We start from the raw sequence: 12,683 nt of genomic DNA on the forward strand, positions 1-12,683 counted from the left end.
TCTTCAATACTCCGCTCCGGACTTCTTCAAGACTCCGACACGACCCACGAAACTTGCCAACACATAGGACCTAACAGCCAGAGGCTGGAGGAAGGCGTCTCGGTCGACCCTAGGTGGCGGTGGCGCGAGGAGACAGAGAGGACCTAGCCATGGCCCGAGGTAGCCTAGAGCGACCGCAGGGAGCCAGGAGCGGCGGCGGCGGCCTGCTGGGACGGTGGCGATCGACGGGGATGGTCGCCAGGGCTGGGGCCTGCTATCAGAGGTGGAGCCCGAGGGTGAGGGACCTCCCTAGCAGTAGCACAGGCAAAGATGGGGGGAGGTGGTGCTGGAACAAAAGAGGAGAGAGAGGTGGAGCCGATTCCAGCGGCCGGAAGCGCGCGGGCGGCGGCGGCCGGAGAGCGCACAGCAAGGGCAGGGGAAGGTGGTGTGGCGGCTAGGAAGGTCTCAGCTGAGGTGGTTAGCTGGGTTAGGGTTTTCCTCAATGAAACCCTAGCTAGCTCCTATATATACAAGGTGACAAGTTGCAACTAAGTCCACCGATGATCCAAATTTTAAACCGAGTCCTTCACAGCGTGAGTAAAATGCGCGACCACACCTCCACATTCGATTTCACGCAAAACGGTATATAAAATGTCAAGCTTTTCGTAAAATTACCGTTTTGCGAATATCAGGAGATGACTCCTCGATTAACACGCGATATCAGGAGATCCGTCCATCAAATTTGCGAACAGATCGCACTAATGCAATCAGCACGACAAAGACAACCAATCCACAATTTTGTTTCGCCTGGTTTGGTCGTGGATTCACAACGAAACCCATTCTCTTTCCAAAATGCGAAACCACGCACAAATACATACAATACAATAATTAGATCATAAATTGTGTCGCAATTCACTCATTTTTTACAATTTTTTTAGATCAACAGATGATTGAACTCACACAAAAAATTTATAACACACACATGCATACAATAAGTAACTAAAAGTAAGCATATATGTAGAAGACTTATAATCTGGGAGCTTGCAGATTCAGATCCGGACGTTGTTTACAGAAATAAGGTAGTTAAATCAAAGTAATCAAATTAATAAAACAAAAATAACAACTACTAACTGACGATGTTAAATCAAAGTAAACAAATTAATAAAACAAATTAACAATACTAACTAACCGACGAAGATCCAATGGAAGTTACCGTGTAGGGCTGCAGGAGGATTAATAGACAGCACTTGGAACAGATTTTTTGGAATTTCGAAGATCTTCTTAGAGGCATCCTGATACAAATCAAACAGTATTTAGTATTTTATTTAAAAAAATTAGTATTAGGCAAACTGAAATAGGGAAAAAAAAAAGAAAAAAACATTTAAAACTGATAGGGGATGTGGAAGCGTAGATATAGTAGGATGAACAGAAGAAGATTGCGGATGTCCATTGAGTGGTATGGGAAAAAGCATAGAACAACCCTTCCAAATCAACAGGTTCAAATATGTCACACCCAATAATCCCACATCGGATATGAATGGGGATGTGATTGGGTATATAAGAGACTTAGACATTAATAATAATAATTGTGCTTAAGTATTTTGAGCCGGTGCTTTGGCCCAACGAGTTATTGTTGCTAGCGGGTCGGGTCGTTGCAAAATAATAATAATGACTGTGCTTAAGTATTTTGGGCCGGTGGTTTGGCCCAATGAGTTATTGTTGCTAGCGGGTCAGGTCGTTGCAAAATATCCGATGCGACGCAGGAGATGAAACGATATTGAATCGATCTTATTTTTTCGTCTAGAGGGGGAATCAACCGACGGGAATGAATGGGCGTTATTGGAAATGACGGGAGTGAAGAAGGATTGACAACGCACCTTCTCTAATTTTCCATTCGCAGAGGAGGAACCGTGGTTGTCGAAGCAATGGGAAATGAAGAAGCGAGCCGATTCCATTTTGAGAAAGGGTTCCAGTTCGGTTCAAACTCTTAGAAGAAGTTTTGATTTTTTTAGATCAAAAAAACCGAAAGATACGTTTAAGGCAAAATTGAAATAATGACAGGTAGGCCCCACATATACCTAAAATTAAGCTAAATATGCCACATATACAAAAGATTATGGGGATTAATAGATGTTTATAGATTTTCTTACTTCTATCTTCTTAATTTAATTTTTTTTTATTTTTATTAGCCAAATTTTTTAAAATAAGTAAATTTATGAATAAGATATCCTGATTAAAAAATTTTATTATGTGCAAAATCCTAATAATCCCTAAAAAAAAATTGAAAACTTAAGAGTTCTTAATTAAAAAAAAAGTTGAAGGGATCGTGAGCACAGCCACCACCGCCCCGTGTGCCCAAGCACGCTTTTTTTTTTTTTTATATCCCGATCTCTATAACTATGTTAGTTAATTTGCGAATTATTCGTAAATTTTTAAAAAAATGAATTACACAGCTGATTCCGTATTTTTTCCAAAAATTCGAAAAAATCACTTTTTTTTTTTGTTAAAAACAATAAAAATCACGTTTTTTTTGTCAAAAATAATAAACGTGAATAATTCGCCAAAAAAAAAAACAAACAACGGCGCTCGCTCGCGCGGTCGCAGGCCCCGTGGCTCGCCCAGAACAGAAAAAATTAAAAAAAGGGCTTTTTTTGCAAATAGCCCCCTGACAAATTTTATTTTTAAGAATAGCCCCGTCCAAAATATATTTGCAAAAATGGCCATGGCCCTGCCACGCCAGCGCCACGTCAGTGCCACGCGGGCCGGGCTGGGGCCAGGTGGTTTAAATGAACACGGTGAACCATTCATCGTGTTCAAACACGGTGAATGGTTCACCGTGTCCAATGTATTCCCTCAGTGTGTAGGAATACATAGGACACGGTGAACTGTTCACCGTGTCTGGACACGGTGAACCAATCACCGTGTCCAATGTAACCATATAGATCTTAGCCAAAAATGGCTGTTGCGGATATTTGTATTGGACACGGTGAACTATTCACCGTGTCTAAATGCGGTGAACAGTTCAGTGTGTCCAATACAGATATCAGGGACTTAGCCATTTTTCGGGCTAGGTCGTGGTATTTGTATTGGACATGGTGAATAGTTCACCATGTCCAATACAAATATATTGGACACGGTGAATGGTTTACCGTGTCCAATGCAAATTTCCACACTTAGCCATATTTTTGGCGCACAACAATAAATACAAAAATACAATACAGATACCTATCAATACACATCACATCATCACAAAATTAATACACATTACAACATTACAACATCACAACACAACAATACAATACAGATACCTAAACACAACAGTACAATACATCATCACAACATCACAACATAAGAGTACAATATACACATCACTACCAATAAAATCTCAATAAAATATCAATACCAAATAATCAAAACAGAATATATAAAATAAAAGCAAGTTGTACAATAATATATAAATATAATATCATGCTTTCCTCCTACCCCCTCGACCACGTCACCTACCACGTCCGCGACCACGATCGACACCATGCTCATCAAAAGGCTCCAAGATCTCCAACTGGTCTAGATGCTCTATAGCAGTACCCTAAATAACTGGCTCAATCACAGCAGTAGCAGGTATCGGTAGTATGTCTGGCTGTGGAGGAGCTGAAGAGGAGGGCTGATCTGTATAGATAGACCTCACATGTCGTCGACACCTAAAATAAACAATATCACCTGCTCGAGCTGGATCCTGCGATACTGGTGCTGGTGCTTCTAGGGCTAGAGAGAGATCGAGAAGCCTCACACAGTGAGAAGCCTCACACAGTGGAAGGGCTTCTCACTGTGAGAAGCCACTGTGGGGGGAGGGGCAATGGGAAGGCTTCTCACTGTGAGAAGCTACAGAGTCTTCTCACAGAAGGGTGGGGGCTTCTCACTGTGGGAAGCCTCACAGTGGTTCTCACTGTGAGAAGCCACTGTGAGAGAGAGTGCTGGGGGGGGAGGGGGGAGGTGTCACGCCCGGGGACCGATACCAGTTTGGGCCGGCCCGAGCACGTCAAACAGACGCCGAACGGACAGAGTTTCCCCTGTCCGCCCAAGGCTCATCACATGTACATTTCAAGTATAAAGAAAGCACAAGCGGAAACATACAAAAACGGCTTACACGAGGGTAAACAATAGCCATTAGTAAAAGAAAGGAAAACTAAACCTTTACACAAGTTCTATGATTCATTTTTGATCATATACATTGCATTCATCTCGTACATTTTCAATTCCTTACCTTTCATTACATTATTGCATCATTTCTTTCTTACATCACAGTTCCCTTAAAATAAACATTACATTCTTTCTTTGCTTTATACATTAACATCTTAAATCATCAAATACAAAAGATGATGAAAGGGTATACTACTATCAAAATAGGAACCCAACTCTGGTGGCCTCCGGCTAGGGTGCGATACCTTTACCGCAGTCGCTCGCCGGCTTGCTCGGTCCCGACTCTGTGGAATAGTGGNTGTACTGGACACGGTGAACCATTCACCGTGTCCAATAGAAATACCCTACTCGCAAGGTGGCAGTATTTATATTGGACATGGCGAACAGTTTACTGCGTTTAGACACGGTGAACAGTTCACCATGTCCAATAGAAATGCCCACGGCTTAGCCGTATAGCGGCTAAGTCCCTGGTAGTTAGCCGTATAGCGGCTATTCCACGGCCTCTATTTGTATTGAACACGGTAATTAGTTCACCGTGTCCAGACACGGTAAACCAATCACCGTGTTTAGACACGGTAATTAGTTCACCGTATCCAGTAGAAATAACATTCTGGCTATTTCTATTGAACATGGTGATTAGTTCACCGTGTTTAGACACAGTGAACCAATCACCGTGTTCAACTTAAACACCTGGCCGGCCCTGCCCGTGTGGCGCTGACGTGGCGCTGGCGTGGTAGGGCTAGGGCCATTTTTGCAAATAATTTTAGACGGGTCTATTTTTGCAAATAAAATTTGTCAAGGGGCTATTTGGCAAAAAAAACCCCTAAAAAAACCCCATTCCGAAACGTCCGCCTTGTCCAAAAAAAAAAAATCACTCCCCCCACCCCAACGGTCGATCAAAAAGGTTTTGCCCTAACTTCTTCTCACCCCTGCGGCCCTCTCTGCTACCGACCCCAGCCCGCATCCCTTCCCCTTCCCCTCTTCCCTTCCGGCCGCTCGCCGCTCGCCGCTCGCCGAACGCCATCGGAAGTCCCCGCGGAGCCACATCGAAGATCGGGTTCTTCACTCTTCAGAAATCAGAACCCTCCTCGTCGCCTCTTCCGCTTCCGCTTCCGCTTCCGCGTCGGGTGGTTCTTTACAAGAATTTTTATGCTTTAGTTTCTCTCTCTCTTTCGTTTATTTCATCTTCTCTTAATTGCTGACTGTATGGTTTCGAGTAACAACCCCATGACTACAAAATGTAGCATCATTGTGAACATGCATTTATTAAGATTCATTACTTCTTTTTTATCTTTAATCTCTACAGCATACATGAATAATAATTTCCCCTTTCATCCTTTCGGTGAGTTTTATATATATCTATATATTTATAGAGAGAGAGAATTAAAGAGGGTTATTATCTCTTCTATTACATTCTAGTTACTTTTTCTTTTTTTGCTAATAGCATAAATCTTGAGAGAAAAAAAACTTAATTTAATAGCCGAATTTTTGATCCCGAATTTTTAATTGGTGAACGTATACTATCCGTATAAATTACGTATCTGAATAATTGGCGAATCTCTTTTTTAGCCGTATTTTTCAACGAATTTAAAAATTAGAAGACGAATTTTATCCGAATTATACCCGTACTGAATTTTTGCCGAATCCAAATGAACTAACTATGCTCTATAACCGCCCCCCCAACCCTACAGGCAGATCCCCAGGTCGGACTCCCACCTCTCCATCTTCTTCTCCTTCTAGCCCGAACCGCCACCTCTGCTGGCGCTGGCGCCGTCACCGTCGCCGGACGGGGACCTCCAGCACCCTTTATTCTTCATTAAGTAGATTAATCTGATCAAATTAATATATTTATTTGATTAGAGAAGCAGATAATCAATTAAAGACTTAGTATAAGTTAACCAATTAGTTTTTTTTTTCTTTGTTAGTTTCTTTTCTTTTCTTTTCTTTTTTTTTCAGGAAGCGAAGGCCATATTAATTTTTAGTATACTATTGCACAAAGATTTGATAAATTCATCTTTAGATAATGTATTATCTAAAGATATTAATCTTTAATCCATATTCATCTTTAGGCCATATTAATTTTTAGTATACTATTGCACAAAGATTTGATAAATTCATCTTTAGATAATGTATTATCTTGTACTTATATGATATATTGTATAAATTTATATAGGCAGAAAATAATCCCCTATCTAGCTATTAATCTAGAACGGATTGAAGGTGGAGCCAAAACTGACAACATACGTTACAGCCTCGTCCTTGCTGCGGCTTCTCGTTCCGTCGCGACCCTCTACTCTCCCTTCTCTGGGGAACCGGCCTGGCAGGTCCCATTCCCGGCTCATCACCATCTCTCCTTTTGAATAATCCCTTGGCGCCCAACCTCCTTTAAATCTTTTTAGACAATTCCCGAAATATGTGAGTATCAACCAATCTCTGTTTATTTTCATCCTATTCTGATCTCTTTATCTTTCTTACATTCAAGAATAGCAGTTAGTCCATAGATTCTTTTTTTTTTTTTGTTCCCTTTTCTTGCAGGGGTTTCGTTGAATTGGAGCTGCCGTGCCGCAAGAACTCACCCTTGGTAGCTTCTGCCGACCCCGATCCGCACTGGACTCTCGACGCTCTCCTCTCGGAGCTGAACTCCATAGAGACTCAGCTGGGTGCTCGCTTTTCTGCTGCCCCTTCGCCCTTGAAGCAACCTGAGCGGTAGCGTCTGTTCTTGATCTGAGGAAGCTCGATGCCTTTGTAGAGGTTTCATTTGTGATTTTGTTGCGTAACTTTGTCAGGGAGTTTTGCCAGAAAAAGGCATTGGATAGGAGCAACAATAAGCCCTTTGTGATGTGTGTGACGGATGACGATGTGGGGGACAGCGAAAGTGATGATGAAGAAAAGGACGATCAGTCTTTGGTGCCGGCAACACGTTTTACCTGCAATGATCTTTGTTTGAGGTGCTTAGTTTCTTTACATTATATTTATTTTATGATACATTGTTTATCTATTTCTCCTTTTTCCCTCCGTCTGTTAAGCTTCTTGATTGCAATTCTCTTGCATTGTGAAGGGGGTTAATTAAAGGTGAGAGTCGTAGGGAAGTTTGATGGTGAGGTAGCGTGGATTTGATGCAAGTTTGAAGTGCAAAAAATAATGTGTAGTGCTGGACTGAGTTGCAAATAATAGTATCATCTCGCATGCCAAAATGTTAAAACTTGATGCCTTGCAGACTTGTGTGTATGCGTTTATTCAGAGGACTCTGAATTATCATGGTTCTTCTTGTCGACGTTGTCAATGCATACTTTTGCAAAAAGGAGGCGAGAGGACATTTAAATGAGTTATGCAGGTATTGGAGATAGATAGGCCTCAGTTCTTGTTAAGCTGTACTCATGCTTTGAAGAACATAAAACAGCCAAGAAGCACTAGGGTTTCCCATCCGAGAACTAGGATAGATGAGCCATGGTTTTTGGAAGTAAGATTACAGTCCAAGAACAGGGTTAAGCTTGTGTGATGCCTTTCCTTTCCCCATGATATTGTTTTCTAAAGGCAAATAATTTGCTTAAAGGTATATTTGGAATTTATGCTCTTTCCATGTCTGCTTGTAATGATGGACAACTATTTATAAATGTTTTGGAGGATTGCTATTTATATTGATTCTTTTCATATTTAGGGTATTCCATTGTGAAGTGAGGTCAAGTTTCACGGTGAGAAGTAATCGGCCTGTTGTTTAGCTAAGTTTCCTAGCATATGTCAAGTCATTGAGGCATAGTTAACAAGATTATCTAAAAAGAAATTTCTGGTTCTTCGATTTGTTTGTTTGTTTTTAAAATTTATCTCTGCAGCTCAAATTATCTAAATGATAAAACATCTCAAAAACAAGTTCTACCAAACAGGTGAAAATGGAAATGAATTTTAGGTTAGGTATAAACTACTCACTCTAATTGAATGGACAACTTTTTGCATCATAGTTTGAACCAAAAATGAAACAAAAGTAGAAACTATATTTCTAATCAAGGTGATATCTACGTTATTAAGTAGTTCTTGAAAATTTCTCAATGCTGACTTAAAGATTTTAGCTACCGTGGGTATATATATGATGATGATGATGATGATTGAGTAATATTTACAGCAAACTAGACCATTATATAATATGTATGTGATTAGTATTTTCTCTATGGCATCCAATTTCAAGAAAACATCTTGGATGTATATCTTAGGGCCAATGGTGTGAAACCCTAGAAATTTCTTGTCACTTTTCGAGAAAATATCTCTTGTCACTTTTCGAGAAAGTGGTGCCAGCATTAGCACATGCAAATATGGTTGCCTAATTGCCTCGTGTAGAGCTCATTTGCATACTGTGTGGACATCATATTATGGGTATCAGGTGCCTACTATTATGTATTGTACGTGGATATAAGTAGGGTTTGCACGACAATTTTATGATTAGCTAATCACTTTCTTGAACATCTTTATTTTTAATTATTTAATTTAATTTATTATTTTTTGAGAATTGAGAGCTTAGACATTGCACAACTTCCTTGAAATAACCCAATTAGGACTTGAACCTAATACTCCCCCAATCTAAACCTCATTCCTTAACACTAGGATCCTGGTGGTTTGGCCAATAACCTGAAAATCAAAGTTTTATGTGTAAACTTTGCTGACTTGTTTTGAATATTGATTATTCCGTACGTAGAATATTGCTGTTAAATATGGACATGTAAACTGTCAGGCCATCAAGAGCTCTTATACTTTTCCGGTTATTCTATATCTTTTTATTATCACATATTCTTATAATTTATTTTCACCAAATTTTATATTTCTTATGCAAACTACATATTCTCCTTGGTTTGCCTGCGCCTTTGTGGTACGTTGGTCTTGAGTTGATTATTTCTGCTTTTTTGTATATTGATTCTTGAGACCATATCATCCAAAGATATATTATAATGTTGTACTACGATGTGGCCTATCTTTGTCTTAATTATTACCTGTTTTTAATATTCTTGTCTTTTCCTGATTTCAGTGAATTTGAAGAATCTGATGATGAGTTGCTTAATGAAGATTTTCAACCCTGTCTGATAGAAAAAAGACATGTAGAGGAGGGAGTTCTATTTGAACTTGAGAGTGAGCACCAACTCAATGTTAAAGTGCGTATCTGGAGTTGATCATTCTATAAAGGAATTCTGAGAATGCATGGTTACAAGTTTTCCTCTCGTTTGCCTTATTATATAGTCTTATTTGTTGGAGTATTTACTAGTGATTGGTAGGGGTGGAAACGAGCCGAGCTCGAGCGAGCTTATGTCGGCTCAAATTNATATATATATAGAGTAGGGCTACTGTGCTATTAGGAGCACACAGCCCTTGTGCTCCTAAGTTCTTAACTGCCCATCAAATTTGATGGGTGGTTAGGGTGAAAGAGAGAAGAGAAATTAAAGAGAAATTGGATTTTTCAAATTCAAAGAGAAGAGAAATTGAGAAACCCAATTTCTCTTCAATTTCTTTTCTCTTTTTCATCCTAACCACCAATCAAATTTGATGGACGGTTAAGAACTTAGGAGCACAAGGTCTGCTGTGCTCCTAATAGCACAATAGCCCTACTATATATATATATATATATATATTCGAGCTTTTCGAGCTTTTCGAGCCTAATTCGAACGAGCCGAGTAATACTCAAGCTCGGCTTGAAATGAATTTCGAGCCTTTTGTTTTGTTCAAGCTCGGCTCATTTAATTTCGAGTCGAGCTTGAGCGAGCCGAATATCGAGCCGAACACAAGTCGAACGCGAGCCGGCTCGCTCATTTGCCAGCCCTAGTGATTGGTACCTTAAGGCATTGAACATTTTGTCGTAATATTTCTTTCCTCATGTTAGCTTTGTTGTTTTGCTTGTCTAAAATGATAGATTGGCAAGTGAAAGTGAGAAATACTACCTACTATCTTTTGCTGCCTATTACAGCCAATTGGCTATTAGGCTGTGAGGCTAGCAATTCCTGAACTTATTTTTTGATATTCATATCAAGTATGACAATGAACACCCTCATTTTATTTTCAGGATAAGAATCAGGTATGACAAAGAACCATTGCTCTATAAACCTCCAGGAACCTTGTTATCAACTTAAGTATCTATTAAACATAATAGTTTATTGGCAGGGAGAAGACACATATTACAATGATAAACGATAAGCAAGAATAAGCAGTCTTTTGTGAGACATGAGTTACTGTCGGTATTTTGCATGCCAACTAATGGACATGCCATAGTATTTGATGCAAACATCAGTTGTGGCTAGCTCTAGCAAAAATTCATGCAATGTTCTTATTGAAGCGTTTGATTACATGTAAATATGCCATTTAATCTCATCAACCTAGTGTGTCTGCAATGGTGGACAGGTGATGCGAAATTAAACACTTGATAATTAGTTCTAGGGCTTGTTGCAAAGCCCGTTTTCTTATTATTTATCGTTTAGATGCATGAACATCTTATTCTCATATCTCTTTTATATACTCATTGGGCAATTGGAAACTTCTAAGAAGAGTTTTATGTCCAAAACAACATGGTTGAATGGAGATGATTTAAGTAGCATCGCATTTTATTGTATTAGTAGCAGTGATTCTTACCCAATAATCATGACTGTCGACCTACCTGATACTTCGGAGGAGAATGGCTTATCGTAGTTCCTATTAGAAATTCTTCTTATTAGGTTACTTTATGTGTTGAATATCAGGAGCAAGTCAGGAATAAAATAGCTGCATTGGAGGTTTATCACAATAATGAAATTGAGAGAATAGCTTCTGTCATGGCTCGGCTTGAGAAATTTGCAGAAGTAAGACGGGAGATGGATGGAAAACTAGACAAGCACTACCAAAGGAAAATGTATGCTGTCTGCTTTTCCTCTTTTGTGATTTTCACATTATTTTCATGAACTTGCACCCTCCGACACAGCCTAAAACTAATCAATAATGCTTAGAAGATTTTTCAATTCCTTCTTATTCTGAATGTTTTCGGTTTTAGATATTAGATTTGGCATGGTTAATATCTTTTATCTATTATCTGATATTCTAGAGACACCTTTTAGAAGCAGTTGCAGGCTGTACGGAATGTTGAAAATAACATCATGTTCTTGCAGAAATTTGACAAGTTCTGGCTAGTTTTTGCGAAAGCACATTCTTACAAGTCATCAATATTGTTGGTCCACGAATATTTTATGGTCTTGTTGTAACTTGCAAGTGTTAACAAGTGCTTATGTTAGATTGATTTCCAATCTTGTATTCCAAGTAAATTAAAGAATAAATCCTTTGAGGCTAGGATAAGTAATTAAAGATGCTTGTCTCATTATTATGTGCATTTCGTATACACATTTAACTACCTTTTTTTAGTAAACTTCCAGTAATGGACAGTGGGCATGTGACATTGCTCATTTATAATTTTTAGTATTGGATACATCTAAGTGGACATTAGATTAAATATGCTGCAGTATTTGTTCTTGCTTCTTAACCTAGCTCAGTTGGTGTTGTACTATATATTGTTATTGTGGTAAATCAGAATATTTTCTTTTGAGTCGAAAACTGGGTTGGTCAGGAAGAAATATTAGAAATGCAAGAAAACATTAACCTAATTTGGAAGCAATGAAAGCGAACAATTGGAAAGGGACAGAGATGGTCATACCTTGATGCTAGTAGTCACAACAATCTGAACTCCTTTTTAGTCGAAATATGGGAATAAACTTGGTAAGAAAAACTCAACCTAATAAACTTGGTGTATTATGGAAATAAAATAAGACCCCCAGAAGTAACCTTCCAGCTGCGTTGTTTGTCGCAGCTGTTTTATGTGGAATAGCTACTATACTATAGTCCTGCCATTTATTTCCAAAATATATTTTTGAGCTTCTAATCTGCGTCCTTACCCTTTATCTTCATAAGCTTAGTCTGAGACAATTTTATTCGTAATTTAATGTCAAAACTCTTTATTTCTTAGTCTGAGACAATTGTATCCATATTTTATTGCTTCATTGTAGTGCGGAAGTGGTTGATAAACACTTATCAGCTGTCCAAAGGGACCATGAACAAAGATCCCAGATTGTTGAGCGTAGAATAAGAGATGATGCAGCTCTTGAAGAAGCTAAAAGGAAGGAGAAAGCTTTTCATGAGGAAAAATTGCAACAAGAAAGGGCAAAACAAGAAGCAGAGGTTAGTTTGGCCAATATGAATATTTGCAGACCAGCATTCATATTTGTTTCATTCATTAATGTTTTCGGACGGCTTTCACTCTCATGTAGTAGAATATTTGAAATTTTGTTCAGAGTGTTTGATTACAAGTTTGCTACCTTGGTTTTCATCTCTTTTGGGGGTACTAAAGCTTTTGGAATGGCTAAAATGTATCCTAGTCAAAATCTTATGACTGTTCTATCCCTTTATATCTATTTATATATTCATTACAAAATTACAATTGTCGTTATTGTTCGAGCATCCATGTAACAGTTGGAGTAATTCATATATCTTGGTTATCCTGGATTATGAATAACCTA

At 38.9% G+C, this 12,683-nt stretch overlaps 1 protein-coding gene across 6 annotated transcripts in view; it reads left to right on the forward strand.

The window, feature by feature from the left end:
- Positions 5,035 to 12,683, forward strand: part of LOC109726467 (protein GLE1) — a 34,858-nt gene continuing 27,209 nt past the window's right edge. For 4 of the 6 annotated variants that reach the window (XM_020256056.1, XM_020256060.1, XM_020256059.1 and 1 more), the window contains exons 1-7: positions 5,252 to 5,303; positions 6,350 to 6,591; positions 6,712 to 6,882; positions 6,963 to 7,124; positions 9,188 to 9,311; positions 10,884 to 11,032; positions 12,174 to 12,345. In XM_020256056.1, the coding sequence (XP_020111645.1) occupies positions 6,590 to 6,591; positions 6,712 to 6,882; positions 6,963 to 7,124; positions 9,188 to 9,311; positions 10,884 to 11,032; positions 12,174 to 12,345 (780 nt within the window). In that variant the 5' untranslated portion in view covers positions 5,252 to 5,303; positions 6,350 to 6,589. Of the gene's footprint in view, positions 5,304 to 6,294; positions 6,592 to 6,711; positions 6,883 to 6,962; positions 7,125 to 9,187; positions 9,312 to 10,883; positions 11,033 to 12,173; positions 12,346 to 12,683 lie in introns of those variants that run through there. The other 2 variants (XM_020256058.1, XM_020256057.1) reach the window with 2 other exon arrangements.

This window comes from Ananas comosus, linkage group 21, assembly GCF_001540865.1.
Source record: "Ananas comosus cultivar F153 linkage group 21, ASM154086v1, whole genome shotgun sequence".
Classification (NCBI taxonomy): domain Eukaryota; kingdom Viridiplantae; phylum Streptophyta; class Magnoliopsida; order Poales; family Bromeliaceae; genus Ananas; species Ananas comosus.